We start from the raw sequence: 25,580 nt of genomic DNA on the forward strand, positions 1-25,580 counted from the left end.
CTTAATGGGAAATGGTATAATTTTAGGGGGGGAATTGGCGAATTGGGACTGCAAGGCATGTCTGAGTTGGAGGTATCTAAAAAAATAGGAGTTAGGCAAATTAAACTCATCTTTCTCTGACGTCCTAGTGGATGCTGGGGACTCCGAAAGGACCATGGGGAATAGCGGCTCCGCAGGAGACTGGGCACAAAAGTAAAAGCTTTAAGACTACCTGGTGTGCACTGGCTCCTCCCCCTATGACCCTCCTCCAAGCCTCAGTTAGATTTTTGTGCCCGAACGAGAAGGGTGCAGTCTAGGTGGCTCTCCTGAGCTGCTTAGAAAAAAGTTTAGTTTTAGGTTTTTTATTTTCAGTGAGACCTGCTGGCAACAGGCTCACTGCATCGAGGGACTAAGGGGAGAAGAAGCGAACTCACCTGCGTGCAGAGTGGATTGGGCTTCTTAGGCTACTGGACATTAGCTCCAGAGGGACGATCACAGGCCCAGCCATGGATGGGTCCCAGAGCCGCGCCGCCGTCCCCCTTACAGAGCCAGAAGAGGTCCGGAAAAATCGGCGGCAGAAGACGTCCTGTCTTGAATAAGGTAGCGCACAGCACCGCAGCTGTGCGCCATTGCTCTCAGCACACTTCACACTCCGGTCACTGAGGGTGCAGGGCGCTGGGTGGGGGCGCCCTGAGACGCAATATAAACACCTTAGGGGGCAAAAAATGCATCACATATAGCTCCTGGGCTATATGGATGCATTTAACTCATGCCTGTTTTTCCATAAAAAAGCGGGAGAACGGCCGCCGAGAAGGGGGCGGAGCCTATCTCCTCAGCACACTGGCGCCATTTTTCCTCACAGCTCCGTTGGAGGGAAGCTCCCTGACTCTCCCCTGCAGTCCTGCACTACAGAAACAGGGTAAAACAAGAGAGGGGGGGCACTAATTTGGCAGATAAATCTATACAGCAGCTATAAAAGGGAAAAACACTTTTATATAAGGTTATCCCTGTGTATATATATAGCGCTCTGGTGTGTGCTGGCAAACTCTCCCTCTGTCTCCCCAAAGGGCTAGTGGGGTCCTGTCCTCTATCAGAGCATTCCCTGTGTGTGTGCTGTGTGTCGGTACGTTGTGTCGACATGTATGAGGAGGAAAATGGTATGGAGGCGGAGCAATTGCCTGTATTAGTGATGTCACCCCCTAGGGACGAGTCGACACCTGACTGGATGGTCTTATGGAAGGAATTACGTGATAGTGTCAGCACTTTACAAAAGACTGTTGACGACATGAGACAGCCGGCAAATCAGTTGATACCTGTACAGGCGTCTCAAACACCGTCAGGGGCTCTAAAGCGCCCGTTACCTCAGGTGGTCGACACAGACCCAGACATGGACACTGACTCCAGTGTCGACGGTGAGGAAACAAACGTATTTTCCAGTAGGGCCACACGTTACATGATCACGGCAATGAAGGAGGTTTTGAACATTTCTGATACTACAAGTACCACAAAAAAGGGTATTATGTGGGGTGTGAAAAAACTACCCGTAGTTTTTCCTGAATCAGATGAATTAAATGAGGTGTGTGATGAAGCGTGGGTTTCCCCCGATAAAAAACTGCTAATTTCTAAAAAATTATTGGCATTATACCCTTTCCCGCCAGAGGTTAGGGCGCGTTGGGAAACACCCCCTAGGGTAGATAAGGCGCTCACACGCTTATCAAAACAAGTGGCGTTACCGTCTCCTGATACGGCCGCCCTCAAGGAACCAGCTGATAGGAAGCTGGAAAATATCCTAAAAAGTATATACACACATACTGGTATTATACTGCGACCAGCAATCGCCTCAGCCTGGATGTGCAGTGCTGGGGTGGCTTGGTCAGATTACCTGACTGAAAATATTGATACCCTGGACAGGGACAATATGTTATTGACTATAGAGCATTTAAAGGATGCATTTCTATATATGAGAGATGCACAGAGGGATATTTGCACTCTGGCATCAAGAGTAAGTGCGCTGTCCATTTCTGCCAGAAGAGGGTTATGGACGCGACAGTGGTCAGGTGATGCGGATTCCAAACGGCATATGGAAGTATTGCCGTATAAAGGGGAGGAGTTATTTGGGGTCGGTCTATCGGACCTGGTGGCCACGGCAACGGCTACGAAATCCACCTTTTTACCCGAGGTCACCTCTCAGCAGAAAAAGACACCGTCTTTTCAGGCTCAGTCCTTTCGTCCCCATAAGGGCAAGCGGGCATAAGGCCACTCGTATCTGCCCCGGGGCAGAGGAAGGGGAAAAAGACTGCAGCAGACAGCCTCTTCCCAGGAACAGAAGCCCTCCCCCGCTTCTGCCAAGTCCTCAGCATGACGCTGGGGCCTTACAAGCGGACTCAGGCACGGTGGGGGCCCGTCTCAAGAATTTCAGCGCGCAGTGGGCTCACTCGCAAGTGGACCCCTGGATCCTGCAGGTAGTATCTCAGGGGTACAAATTGGAATTCGAGACGTCTCCCCCTCGCCGGTTCTTGAAGTCTGCTTTACCAACGTCTCCCCCCGACAGGGAGGCGGTATTGGAAGCCATTCACAAGCTGTATTCCCAGCAGGTGATAATCAAGGTACCCCTCCTACAACAGGGAAAGGGGTATTATTCCACGCTGTTTGTGGTACCGAAGCCGGACGGCTCGGTGAGACCTATTTTAAATCTGAAATCCTTGAACACTTACAAAGGTTCAAATTCAAGATGGAATCGCTCAGAGCAGTGATAGCGAACCTGGAAGAAGGGGACTATATGGTGTCTCTGGACATCAAGCATGCTTACCTCCATGTCCCAATTTGCCCTTCTCACCAAGGGTACCTCAGGTTTGTGGTACAGAACTGTCACTATCAGTTTCAGACGCTGCCGTTTGGATTGTCCACGGCACCCCGGGTCTTTACCAAGGTAATGGCCGAAATGATGATTCTTCTTCGAAGAAAAGGCGTCTTAATTATCCCTTACTTGGACGATCTCCTGATAAGGGCAAGGTCCAGAGAACAGTTAGAGGTCGGAGTAGCACTATCTCAAGTAGTACTACGACAGCACGGATGGATTCTAAATATTCCAAAATCGCAGCTGATTCCGACGACACGTCTGCTGTTCCTAGGGATGATTCTGGACACAGTCCAGAAAAAGGGGTTTCTCCCGGAGGAGAAAGCCAGGGAGTTATCCGACCTAGTCAGGAACCTCCTAAAACCAGGCCAAGTGTCAGTGCATTAATGCACAAGGGTCCTGGGAAAAATGGTGGCTTCTTACGAAGCGATTCCATTCGGCAGATTCCACGCAAGAACTTTTCAGTGGGATCTGCTGGACAAATGGTCCGGATCGCATCTTCAAATGCATCAGCGGATAACCCTGTCTCCAAGGACAAGGGTGTCTCTCCTGTGGTGGTTGCAGAGTGCTCATCTTCTAGAGGGCCGCAGATTCGGCATTCAGGACTGGGTCCTGGTGACCACGGATGCCAGCCTGAGAGGCTGGGGAGCAGTCACACAGGGAAGAAATTTCCAGGGCTTGTGGTCAAGCATGGAAACGTCACTTCACATAAATATCCTGGAACTAAGGGCCATTTACAATGCCCTAAGTCAGGCAAGGCCTCTGCTTCAGGGTCAGCCGGTGCTGATCCAGTCGGACAACATCACGGCAGTCGCCCACGTAAACAGACAGGGCGGCACAAGATGCAGGAGGGCAATGACGGAAGTTGCAAGGATTCTTCGCTGGGCGGAAAATCATGTGATAGCACTGTCAGCAGTGTTCATTCCGGGAGTGGACAACTGGGAAGCAGACTTCCTCAGCAGACACGATCTCCACCCGGGGGAGTGGGGACTTCACCCAGAAGTCTTCCACATGATTGTGAACCGTTGGGAAAAACCAAAGGTCGACATGATGGCGTCCCGCCTCAACAAAAAACTGGACAGATATTGCGCCAGGTCAAGGGACCCTCAGGCAATAGCTGTGGACGCTCTGGTAACACCGTGGGTGTACCAGTCAGTGTATGTGTTCCCTCCTCTGCCAATCATACCCAAGGTACTGAGAATCATAAGAAGGAGAGGACTATACTCGTGGCTCCGGATTGGCCAAGAAGGACTTGGTACCCGGAACTTCAAGAGATGCTCACGGAAGACCCGTGGCCTCTACCTCTAAGAAAGGACCTGCTCCAGCAGGGACCATGTCTGTTCCAAGACTTACCGCGGCTGCGTTTGACGGCATGGCGGTTGAACGCCGGATCCTGAAGGAAAAAGGCATTCCGGATGAAGTCATCCCTACCCTGATCAAAGCCAGGAAGGATGTAACTGTGCAACATTTTCACCGTATTTGGCGTAAATATGTTGCGTGGTGTGAGGCCAGGAAGGCCCCTACAGAGGAATTTCAACTGGGTCGTTTCCTGCATTTCCTGCAAACAGGACTGTCTATGGGCCTAAAATTAGGGTCCATTAAGGTTCAAATTTCGGCCCTGTCAATATTCTTCCAAAAGGAACTAGCTTCAGTTCCTGAAGTTCAGACGTTTGTCAAGGGAGTACTGCATATACAGCCTCCTTTTGTGCCTCCAGTGGCACCTTGGGATCTCAATGTGGTTTTGGGGTTCCTAAAATCACATTGGTTTGAACCACTCACCACTGTGGACTTAGTCAGGGCCCTGAAAATATATGTTTCCAGGACGGCTGGAGTCAGAAAATCTGACTCGCTGTTTATCCTGTATGCACCCAACAAGCTGGGTGCTCCTGCTTCTAAGCAGACTATTGCTCGTTGGATTTGTAGTACAATTCAGCTTGCACATTCTGTGGCAGGCCTGCCACAGCCAAAATCTGTAAAAGCCCATTCCACACGGAAAGTGGGCTCATCTTGGGCGGCTGCCCGAGGGGTCTCGGCTTTACAACTTTGCCGAGCAGCTACTTGGTCAGGGGCAAACACGTTTGCTAAATTCTACAAATTTGATACCCTGGCTGAGGAGGACCTGGAGTTCTCTCATTCGGTGCTGCAGAGTCATCCGCACTCTCCCGCCCGTTTGGGAGCTTTGGTATAATCCCCATGGTCCTTTCGGAGTCCCCAGCATCCACTAGGACGTTAGAGAAAATAAGAATTTACTTACCGATAATTCTATTTCTCATAGTCCGTAGTGGATGCTGGGCGCCCATCCCAAGTGCGGATTGTCTGCAATACTTGTACATAGTTATTGTTACAAAAAAATCGGGTTATTATTGTTGTGAGCCATCTTTTCAGAGGCTCCTCTGTTATCATGCTGTTAACTGGGTTCAGATCACAAGTTGTACGGTGTGATTGGTGTGGCTGGTATGAGTCTTACCCGGGATTCAAAATCCTTCCTTATTGTGTACGCTCGTCCGGGCACAGTATCCTAACTGAGGCTTGGAGGAGGGTCATAGGGGGAGGAGCCAGTGCACACCAGGTAGTCTTAAAGCTTTTACTTTTGTGCCCAGTCTCCTGCGGAGCCGCTATTCCCCATGGTCCTTTCGGAGTCCCCAGCATCCACTACAGACTATGAGAAATAGAATTATCGGTAAGTAAATTCTTATTTTTAGTTGTTGGAAGGATTTAAGCGTATTATCAGTATAAAGGTGATTTATGGAAATCACTGATTTAGGGGCCCAAACTTCCCTCCCCTCGAGCGCATACAGTTCAGGAAGCCATTTAGAATACCAGAGGGGGGTGTCCGGATCCAATCCATCAAATTTCAAAAGAATTTTTAGTGCCTGCCACACCTTCATGGCTTGGTATATAAGAGGAGGGAGGAACCGGGCCAAGCTCCCACTCAGCAACACCTGCAGGGGAGATAAGCCGGGGAAGTAGCATTGGATAAATACCCGGTGTAGAGAAGTGACGCCAGTATCCTGCACCCATGCACTAATATGAGACAGCTGAGTGGCATAGTAGTACATCTGAAAGTTTGGCAAGGCCAGACCTCCGTCGCGCCGCAGCCTGGTGAGAGTGTTCAGTTGTATTCTAGGACGTTTGCTAGCCCATGTTAAAGAAGACAGGACACTATTCAATTTTCTAAAAAAGGATGGATGAATATATACAGGGGATTGCAGAATCACATATAGAATCTTAGGTAGTATTATCATTTTTACGAGGCTGACCCTGCCAGATACAGTCAATGGAAGCTTACACCAAGTCTTGGATTTACGAGTAATTTGTTGCATGATCGGATCAAGGTTCAAAGGTGTAAAGTCAGAGGGGTCATTGGTTACCTGAATCCCAAGATATTTAAATTTTGCCGTCCAACATAGCGGTAGGGAGATTTTAGGAACAGCAGGGGGAGGGCCAATTACAGGCATAATAGAGGACTTAGACCAGTTAATATGAAGGCCTGAATATACACCGAACTCCTCAATCAATTGCAACAATGTAGGCATAGACCTGGTGTAATCCTGCAGAAACAATAGCATGTCGTCAGCGTAAAGGGCAATCCTATCCTCGCGAGGGCCGGTATGAATGCCCACTACGCCTGGGTGGGACCTTATTAGACAGGCCAGGGGTTCGATGGCCAGGGCAAACAAGGTTGGGGACAGAGGACATCCCTGCCTGGTCCCGCGAAACAGGCGGAACGAGGGAGAGATATAGCCATTCACTGAGATCCTGGCAGTCGGGTGCTGATAAAGCAATTTAATCCATTTTATAAAATTAGGCCCGAAACCCATAGTTGTCATGACCTCCCATAGATAGGACCACTCGATACTGTCAAATGCCTTGGCGGCATCCAGCGAGACCACTACCGAGTCAGAGGGGAAGTCATATGGGATTTGTAAGATGGTATATAATCTACGTAGGTTAATAGAAGTGGACATCCCTGGCATAAAGCCGGTCTGGTCGGAGTGGATAATGGAAGTAATTACGGTGTTGAGTCGAACTGCTAGAATCTTTGCCAGGATCTTAGCGTCAGTGGGAATCAATGATATCGGTCTATAGGATTCTAGGGATCTAGGGTCTTTTCCGGGCTTCGGGATCACTATAATAATCGCCTCCGCCATAGAGGGGGGAAGTTGATCATTAACAAAAATATCAGAATACAGGGCGTGAAGCCTAGGACCGAAGAAATCAATGTGGGTCTTGTATACCTCTGAGGGGATGCCGTCATAACCCTGTGCCTTGCCGCTGGGAGACAAGCCAATAGCCACCGTTACCTCTTCCAGAGTCAAGGGTGCCTCCAGCATCTCAGAGGCCTCCGGGGGGAGTGTGGGTAGGGGAATATTACTTAAGTAAGCGGAGAGGTCTGAACTGTCCTCAGCATAGTAAGAGCGGAATAGCTGCGCAATTTCCGGCGTGGTGTTCACAAGGGCGCCATCACTACCGGTCATCTGAGCAATTGTAGAACCTGGGCAGTCACTGTGCACCAAGCGAGCCAACAGGCCACCTGGCCTATCGCCCTGCATATATATATTAGCAGCCTGAAATAGAAGCGAGCGCGAGTTTTTATCAGACAGATGGGCCACCCATGCCGACTGGGCCGCCAACCAGCGTACCAGCGCAGGGGTGCCATCCGCCAAGTATCTAGATTCCAAATCCCTGGCGTCACTCTCAAGGGCTCGCTCTCTCTCCCTGCAGGACATTTTGAGGGCAGAAATACGTCTAATATACGTTCCCCTTAGGAATGCCTTAAATGAATCCCAAACCACTGTTCCGGGGGCCGAGCCTACATTGTCAGTAAAGTATCCCTCCCACTGAGTCACCTGGTCAGAGCAGTCACCTATTTGCAGCAGCCAGGAAGGATGCAGTTTCCAATAAGATTGACCCCTCTGGCTCGCCATAGCGAGAGTCAACACCATAGGGGAGTGATCAGATATACCCCGGGCCTCGTACTGGACGTCAACCACCCTAGGGAGAAGAACGGGGGAGAGTAAGGTCAGATCGATCCTGGAGAACGAACCGTGCGTGCCAGAGAAGCATGAAAACTGTCTAGTCGTAGGGTGCCGAGCTCTCCACACATCCACCCACTGCAAATTATTCAGAAAATAAGCAAATTTAGTAGGACTAGAGCGGACCCCAGCAGCCTGCGGAGAGCGCCATCTGTCTAAAGCTAAATTCATGACATTGTTAAAGTCACCCAAGCAGATTACCGGGGTGTCCGGAGAGGAGGCTATGAATGAAGCGGCTTGCTGTAGTACATCGTACGAGAATGGGGGGGGGGATATAAACCGCCAGTATGTAATAGGGTTGGGAACTTAGTCTACATTCAAGGAACACAAATCGACCGTATTTGTCAGTCTTGACCGATACCAGCTCAAATTGGACCGATTTCTTTATCAGGATTGACACACCCCTGGAGGAAGAGGAGTGAGATGCGTGATAGGCCCAGCCCACCCAGGGTCTCCTAAGTGACAGTAACCTATTCCCCTCCAAGTGAGTCTCGCAGAGACATGCAACATCCGGGCCATATTTCCGAAGTGTAGTTAAAGCTAAGGAACATAGTGTTCACTCTAGGTGTCTTTCACAGGGCGCTGCGCCCTGCCCCTTTTTTAGACACCTGAATGCCGCCCTGCCCATTTGTGTGCGCCCTCCCGCCCCGCACTTTGCTGCCCGCCGGACCCCGCCAAGCCACCGGACACATTACTGCAGTAATCCAGTGTGCTTAATCACAGTCACACTGTCTCCCTGCATGAGAGACAGAGACCTCCGCGGCCCGCCCCGTCTGTACCGCCCCATCTGTCCCGCCCACCTCGTCCGTCCCGCCCGCCCACCTCGTCCGTCCTTAGTTGTCAGCCGCCGCATCTCCCCTCCTCTGCGAGAGACAGGAGGGCTGGGTTTGCCTCTCCCGCCGAGGCAAACCCAGCCCTCCCTCCTCTCTGTGTGCATGGCCAGACACCCGCGGGCAGCCCCCATCTCCCACCAGCCAGTGCCACTGGCCAGCGTACCCATCTACCGGAGTGTGACCCTCAGCTGCCAGAGTGTGAGTAAGTAGATACACACAAAGTAATGAACATGTATTTTAATGCATTGCCATATCCTGCCCCCACCCCCTGCATGTGACCCCATTTACCCCCAGCCTTTGTGTGTGGCACACTTTACCCCCCTCACCCTGGTTTGTGCGCCCCCCCCCCCCCGTGTGTGTGACACCTTGTGCCCTCCTGCCCCCCCCAACCCCCTGTGTGTGGCCCCACTACCCCTTGTCTTATGTGTGTGCGGAACCATCTACCCCCCCCCCCCCCCCCTCCTCCTCCAATGTGTCTCAGTGCTTTCTACCTGGTGCAATGTTTCTCGGTGCTCTCTACCTGGTGCAATGTTTCTCGGTGCTCTCTACCTGGTGCAATGTTTCTCGGTGCTCTCTACCTGGTGCAATGTTTCTCGGTGCTCTCTACCTGGTGCAATGTTTCTCGGTGCTCTCTACCTGGTGCAATGTTTCTCGGTGCTCTCTACCTGGTGCAATGTTTCTCGGTGCTCTCTACCTGGTGCAATGTTTCTCGGTGCTCTCTACCTGGTGCAATGTTTCTCAGTGCTCTCTACCTGGTGCAATGTTTCTCAGTGCTCTCTACCTGGTGCAATGTTTCTCGGTGCTCTCTACCTGGTGCAATGTTTCTCGGTGCTCTCTACCTGGTGCAATGTTTCTCAGTGCTCTCTACCTGGTGCAATGTTTCTCGGTGCTCTCTACCTGGTGCAATGTTTCTCAGTGCTCTCTACCTGGTGCAATGTTTCTCGGTGCTCTCTACCTGGTGCAGTGTGTCTCGGTGCTCTCTACCTGGTGCAGTGTGTCTCAGTGCTCTCTACCTGGTGCAGTGTGTCTCAGTGCTCTCTACCTGGTGCAGTGTGTCTCAGTGCTCTCTACCTGGCGCAATGTGTATAACGTGCTCTGCCTGGCGCAAAGTGTAGAATGTGCTCTGCCTGGCGCAATATGTATAACGTGCTCTACCTGTCGCAGTGTGTATAGGAGGTTCTACCTGGTGCAGTGTGTATTAGCTGCACTATTGTGTGGTGTAATGTGAATTGCCACTATTATGTGGCCATGCCCCTAACCCCACGAAAAACAACGCCCCTAAATTTTCGCCTTTGGCGCGCACTGCCCATTCTTTATCATGTGGGAATGGGAGGACCAAGCATTATAGTATGTACCTAATTTTGCCCTTCTAATTGAAAAATGTGCCCTCCCGAACGAAAAATGTGCCCTCCCGAATGAAAAATGTGCCCTACCCGTGATCAGCACCCTGCCCTAAAAAATTCCTAGAGTGAACACTAGGAACGCTTTATCTTATTTAAACCGCGAACATTCCATGTCAGAAATTTCAAATTAGCCATAGATCTGGTAATATTCTATGTAGTAACCTAAAGATACAGTCCAGCGAATATTCCTGGAAATTTTTAGTGAGGGTAAGAACAGTGCTATACTACTCAATCCCTGACTCTCAATCGACAGTATCCAATGCATCAGACATACTTCCCACATCAAAATAAATGTACTCCAAAACAAATTTAAGTATAAGAAAAATAACAAACTATAGAAAGAAAAAAACTTGTGTAAGGCACAGCAACAAGTTGTTCGCTGAACTCTCCCCCCCCCTCCCCGTATACCACCCCTAACTTCGGCATACTTAAATCCCAAACTACCGTTTCTATCTCTCAAGGGCTAAATACTAAACAAAACCCTTAACCAAAAACAAGCGATCAAGAGAAAGAAAAGAAAAGTCCTGAGCCACCAACGCCAAGGGGGGGCTCCCTGGACAATGGGTAGATGCCTCTGGTGGTCCCAACCGATCATTAGACAGTGCAGGGCCTCAATCCGGTGCCATCTGGCGCGCTCCCGGTGCATATCTGTCCAGCCATTGGGCCGCCTCTCTAGGGGAATTGAAGAATTTGGTTTCCCCGTCCGCTATCACCCGGAGTCGGGAGGGGAATAGCGTAGAGTAGGAGAGGTTCAGGTCTCTGAGGCGCCTCTTGATAGGCATAAACTGGGCTCGATCCTTCTGGACGTCCGCGGCAAAATCAGGAAAAGCAGACACAGTAACCCCGTTCCTGGTTAGGGGGCCTTTTGTGCGTCCCAACCGGAGGACCGAGTCACGGTCCTTATAATGCAGAAATTTGGCGATGGAGGGGCGCCAGGAGGTAGAGGACGAGATGGTATCCAGTGTGCACGCTCCACCGTAAACTGTGCCGTGAAGGATTCAGCGCCGTACAGTTCCTTAAGCCATGACTCCAGGAAGACCTCAGGCTGGGAGCCCTCCTCCTTCTCCGGCAGGCCCACAAAACGCACATTATTTCTACGCAGCCTTCCCTCCGTGTCTAGTAATTTGGATTGAAGGGATGTTACTTGCTGGGTTACCGTGGAAATAGATTGTTTCATAGGACCACACATATCCTCCAGATTCGAGACATGGGTTTCTGCCTCTCCCACTCTCTCTCGTATGCGCTGGACGTCCTGCCGAAGCAGTGAGAGATCACACTGCACTTTCTCCATCTTATCTGAAAGACGCTGTTCCGATCCAGCTATTGCCTTCAGCACTTGTTGAAGGGATGGAGCCGTGGGTGTGTTAGGGGATTCAGCAGCTGTTGCAGATGGGGAGTAGGAGTGGGACGGAGAGGCTCCCTGCGAAGCGGCCTGCGAGGCCCGTTGGTTTAGTGGGTTAGGTTGTCTGGCAAATTTCTCCAGCTTTGCCGCAGCCGTGCGCTGGCCGTCCCGAACCATGACTGAATAGGTAGTAACAGACACTCCGGTATAATCTCAGGTCAAAAGCGTAGAAGGAGACATCAGCAATGAGTGAATTTTAGGGTTGTAATAAGCAGAAACACATCCGCAGCTGGTCTCCAAAGTAGTAGGCAAATGTAAAAGAAAGTACTGGCAGCGTCCCAGAATATAGATGAGAGCAGGAGTGATGCAGTTATTTAGTATGTAAAATAAGACAGCAACTGAAGTCAAAGTGTAAATTGATCCCAGGAGGTAGAAGTCACTCACCAGTTACATACCAGGCAGCCTTTAAGTGAGAGTATTCCCTCTATGACTGGAAGCAGCAGTCCAGAGCAATGGGGCCGTTCATGCAGCTATCCACGAAATGGCCGCCACACACAGTGCTCTTTTCTCCCCTCCAGGATTTGCTGGGTACGTTCCGAAAGGTCAGGGCCCCGATCTGCAGCCCACAAGTAGGGTGACCAACCGTCGTCCCCACACTGCTCCGCGGCGTCCAGCAGCGACAGCGGCCCGTCTCTGAGGCCCCGTGCACATCGCGGCCGGGAATCTCCAAAATTGAGGCCGGGGATCCGGAGGAGGTATAGGCCACATATCCTGATGTATGTCTCCTCAGCCGTACAGTCCCCGGGGAGAGCGGGGAAATCGCCTGCCGGTGCCCTGCAGCGTAGGGAAGAAAAGCAGGGTATTCAGGCACACCAAAGGGGTCAGGATATTACAGGAGGATGTTTAATCCAGGGAGCTCCCGGGATCTGCTTCCTACTCCTGTGCTGCCGTGGCCACGCCCCCAAATAATGTTTAATTTAATATAGTTTTAAAAAGTATTTTTACAATATTTAAATACTATATTATGCACATCTGCAGAACGGATGTCCTCTTCAAAAATTTGGGGATACAGTGGGACGGAGCAGTTGCATGTCATCTGACCATGCCAGTTAAGTGGTTAAGCAAGGTCTAATAATGGAAGGAACGTTCTTCCATCAGGGATTATCCGATGTGCTTTAAAGGTTTGGCTGTTTAAGTCCAGATTCTAGAGGAAGGGATTCTGTCATAGTTTAATCACTGCCATGATTAGATACAGAAACCCGGGCTTGCCAAATGAAACCGTTTGTATAGATCATTAATGGGTCAGGCATATGGATCTATTGATGAAAGCTCAAACGCAGAAGAAATAATAGCAGTTTAATATTCAGCTGGACTGATTAGCACATGACAACACCGAGTCTCTAGCGAACCCCTATACCGCAAAGTATATGCTCCTTGCCCTTATCTGGCATTTTGTGCATGAATTCCAGAGCGAGTTTCCAATATAACCTCAGGGAGCCCCTGTACCTTCATAGGTCTTGACAATTTATCTTACCCATTCTGGGCACTCCTATTCCTTTCAATGTCCTCAGATGAAGCCACACGTCATAGGACAGCTAGAGCTTATAGTCTAAACTGGGTGTAGTCTTCTCCCAAGATGCATCTCTGTCCAACATACTGTTCATGCTAGTATTTAAGGTAATCAGCAGCTAAGACTAAGCAGTGGCTTTTATTACTTAGAAGCGTCTCATGCACAGTATAAGAAATCATTCACAAGAAACTATTTTAACCCTTCACGCCTCACACAAAGACTATCGTAGAGTGTGGAAGGTCTTCTCTTCTTGGTGATAGAGTTGGACATTGGCCAACTGGCAAGAAACCATTGCCAATCTACTGATGATCCTACGGGCTGATTTGGATAATCGGTTGGATGGCACAGGATTCTGCTCTCCCTTTTTCTTCTCTCACAGAAGAGCTCTGTGTTACACACTGCTCCTGAGGTTATCAAACTTTCCATACGATCTGCTGCCTCATGTCTGTAAAGGGTGACCTTTGTACAGTTCTACACAACTAATTAACAAACCACACCACAGCTGTATAGAGGGTAAACACGCATGGAAATGCAATTGCCCGTTATTGCTCCTAAAGTGTGTAAACAGTAAAAAAGGCGCCTGTATGTCATACATCCGAGGCATATGGCATATTACTATTTCGGGGGGGGGGGGACCACATGCAGCGGCCTCTCCCTCCGTGCAGTGGACCACCACAAACCTGGTGGCATCGGCCATCATTTGGATGATATTTTTGTTTGATTGATTAGCTTAAGCAGTCTGATAGATGTTGCTAATGAAATCAGAACTTACAGTAGAAATTGTTGGGGTGCCCTCTTTCAGTCCACCACAAGAGGGAGCAATCTGTCAAAGAATAGGGGCTTAGATAGCATTGTCATTTAGAATCCAATGGGGCAGATGTATTAACCTGGAGAAGGCATAAGGAAGTGATAAACCAGTGATATGTGCAAGGTGATAAAGGCACCAGCCAATCAGATCCTAACTGTTAATTTACATATTGGAGCTGATTGGCTGGTGCCTTTATCACCTTGAACATATCACTGGTTTATCACTTCCTTATGCCTTATCCAGGTTAATACATCTGCCCCAATATTTTGTATCACTTGTAATTGTATTCTAAGGGCAATTTACATAATTTAATTTCCAAAAACATGTTTTCCTGTTACCCTAAGTGATTAAGGTATAGGCAATATAAGGTAAATGTTATTTTTTATTATTATGCACTTTTTTCCTGTACATCTCTATTAATTGAAATATTTTGCATGATTTAAGGAGATCCATTGAGTCGAGCCTTACACTGGGTACACACTTGGCGATCACATCAGACGTGACATTGTGCAATATTTCCCCCTCCCCCCATGTAAACAATATTGTTTGCTATACTGGATGACTGCATCCGGCCACATGCAGGCTTGTGCAAAATCTTTAGATTTGAAGGTAAAACTAAAGATATTGAACATCGTTAATGATCTAGTAAATACATACTGGACAATGATATATTGGAGGTAATTCCGAGTTGATTGCAGCAGGAACTTTGTTAGCAGTTGGGCAAAACCATGTGCACTGCAGGGGAGGCAGATATAACATGTGCAGAGAGAGTTAGATTTGGGTGTGGTGTGTTCAATCTGCAATCTAATTTGCAGTGTAAAAATAAAGCAGCCAGTATTTACCATGCACAGAAACAATATAACCCACCCAAATCTAACTCTCTCTGCACATGTTATATCTGCCTCCCCTGCAGTGCACATGGTTTTGCCCAACTGCTAACAAAGTTCCTGCTGCGATCAACTCAGAATTACCCCCATTGTCTGATCCGCCGGATCGGATGATATATCGGGTGCATTTCGCCAACTGTATACCCAGCCTTAATGTTTTTAAGATGATAAATAGAAGTTATCACATTTTCTTGTTCAGGGTCCATAGCGCTCCACAGGGTTAACTTCGGGGTTTTAGGTGGTAGGATCGGCTCCTGGACACCATACAGTTGAGCCTTTCAGATATCCCAGGATGTTCCGGTCTCTCTCACTATAATCCCGCCCCCTTGCTCAGGCAGGTCAGTTTTTAGTATGGGGCAGAAGGAAGCTCGATGCCCTTTTTTTTTTTTTTTGTCTTTTTTTTTTTTTTTTTTTACTTTATTTTTTACATTTTTTACAATGAGCCTGCCAGCGCTGAAAATCTGTTAGACTTTAGGACCCAGGGTCCCCAGCACTCCCTGCTGGCGCCGAATCTCCTGCACGGCCACTGCCTCAGACTGGTTCTTACAACGGGGCCCACACAAGCACCTAGCACCGCTGCTGCTGGCAACCCCCGGGCTGTGTGGCCGGCCATCGGGGAGCAGGTAAGATGGTCCTAGTCTCCTGGGAGGCCGGCGCTGGCAGTGGACACTGGTGCCGACCAGGGACTCCACTAGACCACCAGGGGGGTACAGGAAATATTTATTATGGGCCCCCCATTACCGGTGATTGACATGCCAGCATATGGGATGGAGCACCAACCTGTAGCCCCTTCCCCAGCTTTGGGCAACAGTCCACCACGGATTTCTCGTCGTTTAGGTGCAGCTCCACACTCTTCTTCCCTCAGAGACTCCGGAAGCCATACCAGGGAAAGCAAGCCAGGTCTCCGGGAACGCTGGGTCCAGTCTACCTGTAAAGGCGTCTCCAAGGAGCCAGGTTTTTACACTCACTTGTATCCTACCTGCTGACCACCAAAGTTGAGTAGCTGATAAAGTGCTCATTGCAGTTATACATTGTATTTCTCTGCATTGTATGTGGCGTGTTAGTTTCTGCTGTCTGACATTTCTCTCTTCAGCTTTACATATATTTTATATCTATCCCTATCTTTTTCCTCTGTCTTGAAAAGGGCCAGGTGTTTTCATGGTAATCTTTAACAGTTTTAGCGTTATTGCTGGAAGTTGTCACATACTACATAATGCTACCACACCCTTGTTGTATACTATTGTGTGTGGGTGACTCCATATTATTACAGCTATGTTCAGCAAATCAAAAAGTTGCAAACAGCCTGACACCCCAGTATTGCAGTCATGTAGCATATGCTCTGCAGGATTAACTGCACAGGATGTGATGCAAGATGGGTTCTGTGTACACTGCTACGCACCTCCTGGCCAGTCCACATCTCCAGCACCTACTCAAGAACCCCCATGGGCTTCTTTCACTCAGTTACTGGGTACATTAGTGGATCGCTTAACTCCCCCAATTGGACCCCCTATGTTGTCAAACCCACCTTGGGTGGATTCCCTGAATACTACTGTTCAGAGCTTGGCCCAAATGTCCCTAGCTTTACAAAGGATGTTGCCCGGGACTAAACCATCCTCTAGGTCCACTACTCGGACCCCATCTTCTCAGTCCACTGCTATGTCAGATTCAAATGAGTCATTAGCTGAGGAAGGGGAAGACACAGTCTTTCACTGATCCCGCATCCCCTTTTGCAGAGGATTCTCCCATCTCAGTGGAGGTGGCTCCTTTGATTGAAGCTATTAAACACATCCTTCAGCTCACTGAGGGTGAGCCTGAGCCCGCTGCTAAGAAAACAGACGTTTTTAAGCGGCAAAAGGTAATTCAGATAATAAGTCTGAATTCCTTCATTCTGATCATCTTATGGACATTAGACTGGAACCCTGGAAAACTCCAGGTAAAAAGATCCCGGTGTCTAAACGTGCAGAGGATTGAGCTAAGTGGGTAGATTCTCCAGTAGATTCTCATATTGCATGTCTGGTTAAGATATTCATTCTACCTGTAACTACACTTGCCTCACTGAAGGAACCCACTGATAGACTGTTTGAAAATTGCCTTAAGTCTATTTTCTCTCTTACCGGTGCTGTTACCAGACCAACTGTGGCTGCCTCCTGGATGCAAAAGCCATTGAATCATGGTTACAGGCCCTAGAGGTGGAATTACTCTCAAATATATTGGAGGATTGCATGTCATATTTGGGTCTTATACGGCAAGTAGCTGCCTACATGCGTGAGGCCTCATCTGATGCTGGAATATCGGCAGTTAAGATGTCTACCACCTTGGTATTTGCACTGCGCATTCTCTGGCTCCTTTCCTGGATGCTGACCTTGATTCCCAAAAAACTTTGGAATTTCTACCCTTCACTGATGAATTGTGTGTGGAAGAATTGAACAAAATTATCACTGCCCTGGCTGCAGCTAAGACTGCCTTCCTTCCATCCACACCAACTACGCGGGCTCGGAATTCTATTTTTTGTACCTTTCGCCCTCAATACAAAGCAAAAGGTCAGGCTTTCTCCAGGCAGACTGCCGCTACTAAGCCCAAGGCCAAGCAACACTGGGCTTCATGTCAACCTCCTGCAAAAGCTGACAAGCCCGCAGTCTGAAGGGGCATGTCTCCTCAACGTGGGAGGACTTCTTCACTTCATGCATGTCTAGATACCTGGGTGCAAGAAGTTTTCTCATGGGTATGCCGCCTCATTCAAGAGACGCCCACCCCCACAGTTCTTTTGCACAAGTCTTCACTCAAAACCCTAAAAGGCTCTAATTCTGCAACAGGTTGTGCAATCACTCCTGCAATCAAAAGTGATCATACTGGTTCCTTCATCTCCACGCAGACTGGGCTGCTATTCCTCCCTGTTTCTAGTGCCCAAGCCAAACTGGTCACACAGACCCATCCTCAACCTCAAATCTCTAAACTGATTTGTCAAGGTTCCCAAATTCTGCATGGAGACCCTTCGATCCATAGTCCTTGCTATGGAACCAGGGGACTTTATGGTATCCCTGGATATACAGGATGCCTATCTGCATATCCCTATTGCTCCCTAACATCATCAATACCTACGTTTTGCTATTGGCAATCAACATTATCAATTTCGGGCACTGCCGTTTGGACTGTCTACAGCACCCAGAATTTTTACCAAAGTTATGGCAGCACGGCTGCGTCGTCAGGAAGTCAGACTACTCCCCTATCTGGATGACTTACTACTGCTAGCTACTTCACAAGAAGTATTGCTCAGCCATCTTCAACTCACGATGACCTTACTTCAGATACACGGTTGGCTTATCATTTGGAAAAAGTCCTCCCTCATCCCATCCCAGCGGATGTTACACTAGGGAGTCCTGTTGGACTCCTCAACCCAGCGTCTTTCTGCCAGCAGACAAAATCTCCAAGCTGCAGAACAGGGTTTGCCAGATGCTCCAGCCGCACTGAGTGTCCATTCACTCGGCCATGCAAGTCTTAAGACTGATGGCCTCGACCTTCGACATGGTAGAGTACGCTCTGTTCCATTCTCGTCCTCTACAACGTCTGAACCTGGTCAAATGGAACGGTCAACCTCATCTGATCAGATCTCAAATGCTGATTCTTACGCCGGAGGTCCGCTTGCCCCTCACTTGGTGGCTCCACGTGGCCCACTTGGGCAAAGGTTGGCCCTTTTTAATTCCAGACTGGGTACCTCTCACCATGGACACCAGCCTCCGCGGTTGGGGAGCTGTAATGAAACAGCTCTCATTTCAGGGGCATTGGATGCTGTCGGAGTCCCGTTTCCCGATCAATATTCTGGAACTGAGAGCAGTATACATAGCCTTAACTCTGGCGCAAATTGTTCTGCAAGGCAGACCTGTTCAGGTTCAGCCCGATAATGCCACCGCAGTGGCTTATTTCAATCACCAGGGTGACGCTCACAGCCAGATGGCGATGCAGGAAGTGGCTTGCATTCTCTGGTTGGCAGAACGTCACCTTCCAGCCATCCCTGCCGTATACATTCCAGGAACCCTCAACTGGGAAGCAGACTTCCTCAGTTTCCAGGACGTTCACGCGGGAGAATGGTCCCTTCATCCAGAAGTCTTCCAACTTCTAGTGGACAAGTGGGGTCTCCCAGAGGTCCACCTCATGGCATTGCGACACAACCACAAGGTTCCAATGTACGTATCCCGTTCCCGAGATCCACAGGCAGCGTTCGTGGACCCTCTGTCCATCAAGTGGACTTTCCGTCTCCTATACGTTTTTCCTCCAGTATCCCTTCTGCCAAGGGTCCTGCGGAAACCCAAACAGGACGGAGGCAACCTCATTGTGGTAGCCCCAGCGTGACCCAGATACCATTGGTTCTCGGACCTACAAGGCCTCTCAGTGGGCGTTCCTCTTCCACTTCAACTATACCAAGACCTCTTATCTCAGGGACCGTGTCTACACCTGGACCTGTCACATCTGTCTTTGACGGCGTGGCTCTTGAGTCGTCCATATTGAGGGCGAGAGGCTTTTCTCGCCCAGTGGTGCAAACCATGCTTAAGACATGAAAGCCAGCCTCTGTCCGCAGCTACTAGCGGATTTGGCATACTTCCAATAGTGTGCTTCCAGGCACTATGATCCTGCTGTCTTCTGGATTTCCAGAATTCTGGCATTCCTGCAACGGTGATAAAGCCTTGGCCTTCGCCTAGCTTCTGTCAAGGTGCGTATCTCTGCTTTGTATGGTGTTTTAATGCAGGATTGCTCCACTACCGGATGTCTGCATCTTCCTACAGGGCGTTTTCTGGGTCCAGCCTCCCTACGTTCCTCCTGTGCCTTTATGGGCTTTGTCTGTGGTTCTGGATGCTCTTCAACAGGCTCCTTTAGTACCTTTGGAAACAGGTGACCTAAAATGCCTAACTGCTAAGACTTTATTCCTTTAGGACATTGCATGTGCCCGACGGGTGTTTGACTTGGGTGCTCTTTCCCGTCATCCTCCTCTCCTAGTTTTTCATCCGGACAGAGCTGTACTTCGTACCAGACTATGTTACTTACTAGGTGGTCTTCCGTTTCCGTTTGAATGAGGATATTGTGGTTGCAGCCTTCATCTCCTCGGATCTCTCACCTGCTGAGCATTCTTTAGATGTGGTTCATGCTCTCCGTATCTCTGTTGACCAAACCAGTTCCCTAAGAAGATCGGATTCCTTCTTCATCCTTTATGGTTTTCACAAACGTGGTTGATCAGCTAACAAACAGCTTCTGGCCAGATGGATTAGAAAGGCAATCGCACAAGCATACTCTCCAGTCCCAACTTCCATCTCTGCTCATTCTACTCGGTCTGTTGAACTGTAATGGGCGCATCCGCTGAACAATTGTACAAGGCGGCTACGTAATCTTCTATCAACACCTTTCTTAGGTTCTATGCCTTTAATACATTTGCCTCCCAGGATTCTTCACTTGGATGCCGGATATTGCTATCCTCTCAGGAGCGTCCCCACCCTTGAAATACTGCTTTAGGATATCCACGATGTTAACCCTGTGGAGCCCTATGAACCCTGAATAAGAAAAAGGTAGACTTCCTTTTATTAACTCTTTCTTTGAGATCCATAGGGTCCACAGGGAACCCACCCTGACCCACCTGGTCTATATGGGTTTGCGGCTTTGGTCACTGGTTCCCTTTTCCTGTCTGTGAAAGTGTGTTCTTCTGTGTACCATGTCTTCCTTCTCTCTGCTTCCGGTAGTTTCTTTGGGCTTGTTAACAAAACTGACCTACTTGAGCATGGGGGCGGGGTTATAGGGAGAGGAACCGGAGTATCTTGGGATATCTGAAAGGCTTAACTGTATGGTCCTACCACCTATACCCCAATGTTATCCCTGTGGACCCTCTGAACCTCCAAGAAAGAGTTAACAAAGGTAAGTAACTCTCCTTTTTAACTGGTGATTGCAGCAATAAATTAGGGCTGTAACTTTAGGGTGAATTAAAACATTTGTTTTGATGCTGGATTATTTTTGGCTTCTAAAGTCTGCACAGCTCTGCATCAACAAGCCCTCACTAAACTACATGCAAACTGCATATATCTGCACCGCCCGTACTTGCACACGCTCGGCTCTGCAGCACATGCAGTGTGAATGCACAGAAGTTACACTCTGCAAAACCGACTTGTGTTTATAACTACTTTGGCCTCTTTGCATTCAAAATTGTGTTCTATAAACCGCGATTTTGTCCTTGTAAATGTAGCCACTCCAGGCACTGTTAGTCTATACCTTGTACGATTTTCTCCATTACATTTACTGGGCGCAACAGGGGGTCGGTAAAGAAGAAAACGGAAGATTTGATGGAAAATGTAACTTCTATGAACATACAACTATTTCTCTATTGCCCCCTCAGCTGGGCTGCACTAGGCAGGTGCCAGGCTCCCCGTAATGGTAAATACCCACCCTGGTAGCGTGTAGCTGAGTGTATGTCGGTGTGAATTTGCTCGGAGATCAGCAGGTATCATAAATAAATGTGTTTATCCCGCCCTGCAGGCAGCTGGTTCTGATTGTGGCCAGTGAGGATTCCAGTTACATGCCGGCCCGGGTAGTAGTGATGGGAGGAGAGAATGTGTCCCTTATCAACTCGGAGCTGAATGCCGTAAGTGTTCAACCATCATTTTGTTTCAAAAGTAAAATGTGTCTCTAGATTTTTTTTTTGTTTAATATAAGTTTTATTCGTGAGAAGACATGGGCATAAATGAAATACACAGATGACCTACGCAGAGGCCATTGAAGATGTGAACAAACAGCTTACATCAAAGCCTAATTGGAATGTCCTAGTAGGCCGATTTGGCACAGATCTAAAGATAAATCAAAACTAATAAAAAAATTGTAGGTAATTCCTCTCAAAATCATTCTCACATTTTATTTTAATAGTATAAAAAAAAAACAGTTAAAGTGAAAGAGTCACTAGAGAAACTAAAACTCAGAGTGACAATAACCGTTAGAGAGAGAGAAGACAGGAAAGAAAGAACCAGAGAAAGAAGAAGATAAAGAGAAGGGGGAGGTAAAGGAATGGGAGGGAACAATCCATGTCTCCAGGGCCGGAGCTTCCACTAGGCAGCTTTAGGCAGCTGCCTAGGGGCGCCGGGACCTGAGGGGGGCGACCTGCTACAGCTGCATGAAAAAGGTAGCGTGGTCCTACCTCTCACAACTGCCGCAATCCCCCCATCACTCGTATCTACAAAAGCCATGACTGCCAAGCTCCTGTATTGCAGGGTGACATGCGGTGCTGCTCTTCATTCCAGGCTCTTTCACAGACGACTCAGTACCAACTCTGCATCGCAGCCTGCAGGTAAGGTGGCTGCACAGTGCACTGTCCGCATTTGATAAGGAAAGAGGGGGAGAGCAGCAGTCTTGGGGGGCAGGTGCTGAGATGAGCAGCAGGCATGCACACTATCTGGGTTGGATGAGCAGCAGGCATGCACACAGATGGTGGAGGGGATGGGACAGAAGACATTTAAAAGAGTAGGGGGGGAAGTGAGAGCAGCAGGAATCCACACAGACTATGGAGATGGGGAGAAGAGAGCAGCCATGCAACAGACTGGGGTTGGGGGAGAGCAGCAGTATGCTTTTCACCTGAAGGCCTGTTAGGGGGAAGGGGCAGTAGTCAGAAGTTTTGCCTAGGGTGCCGAGAAACTTTGCACCGGCCCTGCATGTCTCTAGATTGATTATTTTTGTATTCAAGCAACATGCGCTGACACCGCTTCCCCCCCCATATCGACAGTTCATATATTTACTTACATATTACTTCTTTCATTTCCCCTGTAATTCATTTTATATTGTGTGTAAAGTTTCTATTGTTGTTCTACTGAAAAATAAAACCTAATGTCAGAGTTTGATGTTTGTGTTAGTATTGCAGTCTCCGCTCACTGACTGGAGGGGGCTATGAGGACCCCCTACAGTTGGGCGTGTTGTAGATCTGTCTTCTCCTCACTGGCTCTTGTACTTTTCGACCTTTGTCAATAACCAGGTGAACATCTCCAGCACTGCCGGACGAGTCGTTCTCCTCGAAAACGTCACCCGCTTCTGGCCGATCATTCAGATCAAGATAAAACGCTGTCAGCAGGTAAAGTCACGACTTGTGATTATGTTTGCAGCATTGTATTGGCCCTGGTATCATAAACTGTGTGTGTTTTTTGGGATGGACTCCCTGTAGGGTGGTATTGACACCCGTGTGCGAGGCGTGGAAGTCTTGGGACCGAAGCCGACCTTCTGGCCAGTTTTTAAGGAGCAGCTTTGCAGAAGAACGTTCTTATTCTACACCAGCAGAGCCCACAGCTGGGGGCAGGAGATCTGTGAGAAGAAGGAACACTTACTGCAGCTGTTTAGCAGGTGAGTAAAGGCACCTGTGCCATAGCAGGAGGTCTTAGGTGAACAGGAGGTCTACGCGGCCAGGGGATGCTTCTACAGAAGTGTCCTCCTACTGTTGCTGCAAAAACAGCCCTTCTCCGCGCGTTGTGACTAAGACGCACAGTCGGGTGAAAAAGACGATATACCGCTCGGCACAGCCCACTTGCATCCTCGTGCCACATGGCATATTAAGGCTAAACATACGAGGGCTCATCTGTATGTGTGAGCGCCCAGTAATTCTCATTTAGACGTTAATGAGAGGCGACCGACTCGTGTATGACTCGGAATTACACATAAATTCCCTAACTTGCGTATTCAGGCTGCGAAGTATGGAAGGTGTGATAAAAAAAAACCAAGAGGTCCGTCCGCTTTTGGGATTGCATGTAACTCTGAATCCAGGCCCATGATGTGAGAATTTGGGAAATATAGTGTAAACGTATTTTTGGAGGTAATGGTTATACAATGATAGATGTGTGGACAGTAGTGAAATAATAATGAGGAACATAAAATGTGTTTTATTCATCCTTGGAGGACAGTGGATAACCATACGGTGATGGGCTCTTTAAGTTTACCATAGAAAAAGCTCAAGCTCCTCCCCCTCTAAACTCCATTGGCAGCCTGGGAATCCCAGCTATGTTGAATACCTACCACAGCTGGGTGCTGGTTTCATGGCTGCTTATAGCAAGTCTTTTTTCTTTCTTTTTTTTAGAGATTTTAGTATCTTCTTTTGGACATTCATCCCTCTGTTGCTGTTGGTTATACCTGGGGTAGGATTGGCACCACTTCCCACTCTGGATTCCCTCTGAGGGGTACAATTGTACCTGCATTTAGTAACCATGAACCCCATGCTTCCTTTACCCATTGGTCCGGGGCCGGCATCAGACCGTTTCATGGCAGCCACTGTCATATGTGCTCTTCCATGCGCTGGAGACAAATTCTAGCTATGGATCACCTCCTCAATGGGTGGTAGGTGGGAGGGGGGGAGGGGCATTAGGAGGAGGCTCCCTTTCAATGCAGCCCTGCACTAAGCTGTAAGTATGCGGACAAACAGAAGCGAATCCTGTCCCTCACCACATAACTGACCCTAAGGATGACATATAAACACAATTTACTTCATATTTCTTTCTAAATTTCTTAAAAAAGAAAAGCTTGACCTAGGGGAGCTGTGAAAATAATTTTGATCATAGGGGGTCGCGATTCAAAAAAGTTTGGGAACCACTCTTGTAATGCGTTAGAGAAAGGGGAAGGAATGCTTTTGTAGGTGGATAACATTAATATTTTAAGATAAATCGAAATACAGGAGGATACTGCATATTACAATATAGTATATACTCTCGTTGCAGTGGGTGTGTAAGTTGGCTATGTTATATAGAGTGGAGGAATGGCTGTTAGGAAGTGGATGGTCCTGATGTGTAATGTGTTGTTGCAGATTGAACCGTGCATTGTCGCACGAGCAGGTGTTTGCAGAGCGCTTTCTACCAGATGATGAGGCTGCGCAGGCTCTAGGCCGGATGTGCTGGGAGGCGCTAATAACCCCCCTAGTTCAGAGCATCACTACCTCAGGTACAGAATATTCCATCTGGTAATAACATTTCTCCAGGAATAATGGTGAGATGACTGAACCTGTGTCTCTTTTGTTACAGACACCGAAGGAGTGAGCCCCTTGAGCTGGCTTCTTACGCACTACCTGGAGAATACTCAGGTCTGTAGACGTCCCAAGTCACGAACTTCTGTCTTCAACTCCCGCGTGCGCAGACTTACTCATCTACTGGTTCATGTGGACAACAGTCCCCCGGACACTGCCGAACTCAAGCCCCTGGGTAAAATAAGTGAGTTTTTTCTGTCAGCCACTAGGGGACACTGGCACAACTTAAAGACTGTGGGGTGTGCACTGACTGTTCAACTGAAATTCTTGACATCATCAATAGAGAAATGTTATGCTCACTGGTTTTGTCTCCTCCAGTCAGCGCCATGACTATTGTTAAAGCAGATAATTTGTCTGATGTGTGCTAGTCACAGCTTAGCTGTGGTATAACTCCCTCTATAGGTGCTTGGTGCGGGCTGATTCATTTTTTCTCTAACGTCCTAAGTGGATGCTGGGGACTCCGTCAGGACCATGGGGAATAGCGGCTCCGCAGGAGACAGGGCACAAAAGTAAAAGCTTTAGGATCAGGTGGTGTGCACTGGCTCCTCCCCCTATGACCCTCCTCCAAGCCTCAGTTAGATTTTTGTGCCCGGCCGAGAAGGGTGCAATCTAGGTGGCTCTCCTAAAGAGCTGCTTAGAGTAAAAGTTTGTTAGGTTTTTTATTTTCAGTGAGTCCTGCTGGCAACAGGCTCACTGCTACGAGGGACTTAGGGGAGAGAAGTGAACTCACCTGCGTGCAGGATGGATTGGCTTCTTAGGCTACTGGACACCATTAGCTCCAGAGGGAGTCGGAACACAGGTCTCACCCTGGGGTTCGTCCCGGAGCCGCGCCGCCGACCCCCTTGCAGAT

The 25,580-nt window shown here is 48.6% G+C and overlaps 1 protein-coding gene across 6 annotated transcripts in view; it reads left to right on the top strand.

The window, feature by feature from the left end:
• Positions 1-25,580, top strand: part of CUL9 (cullin 9) — a 234,465-nt gene that overhangs the window by 124,267 nt on the left and 84,618 nt on the right. For 5 of the 6 annotated variants that reach the window (XM_063918754.1, XM_063918752.1, XM_063918753.1 and 2 more), the window contains exons 17-21: positions 21,226-21,331; positions 22,706-22,801; positions 22,892-23,067; positions 24,515-24,648; positions 24,729-24,914. In XM_063918754.1, the coding sequence (XP_063774824.1) occupies positions 21,226-21,331; positions 22,706-22,801; positions 22,892-23,067; positions 24,515-24,648; positions 24,729-24,914 (698 nt within the window). The remainder of the gene's footprint in view (positions 1-21,225; positions 21,332-22,705; positions 22,802-22,891; positions 23,068-24,514; positions 24,649-24,728; positions 24,915-25,580) is intronic. The other variant, XM_063918750.1, reaches the window with a different exon arrangement.

This window comes from Pseudophryne corroboree, chromosome 4 (assembly GCF_028390025.1).
Source record: "Pseudophryne corroboree isolate aPseCor3 chromosome 4, aPseCor3.hap2, whole genome shotgun sequence".
NCBI lineage: Eukaryota > Metazoa > Chordata > Amphibia > Anura > Myobatrachidae > Pseudophryne > Pseudophryne corroboree.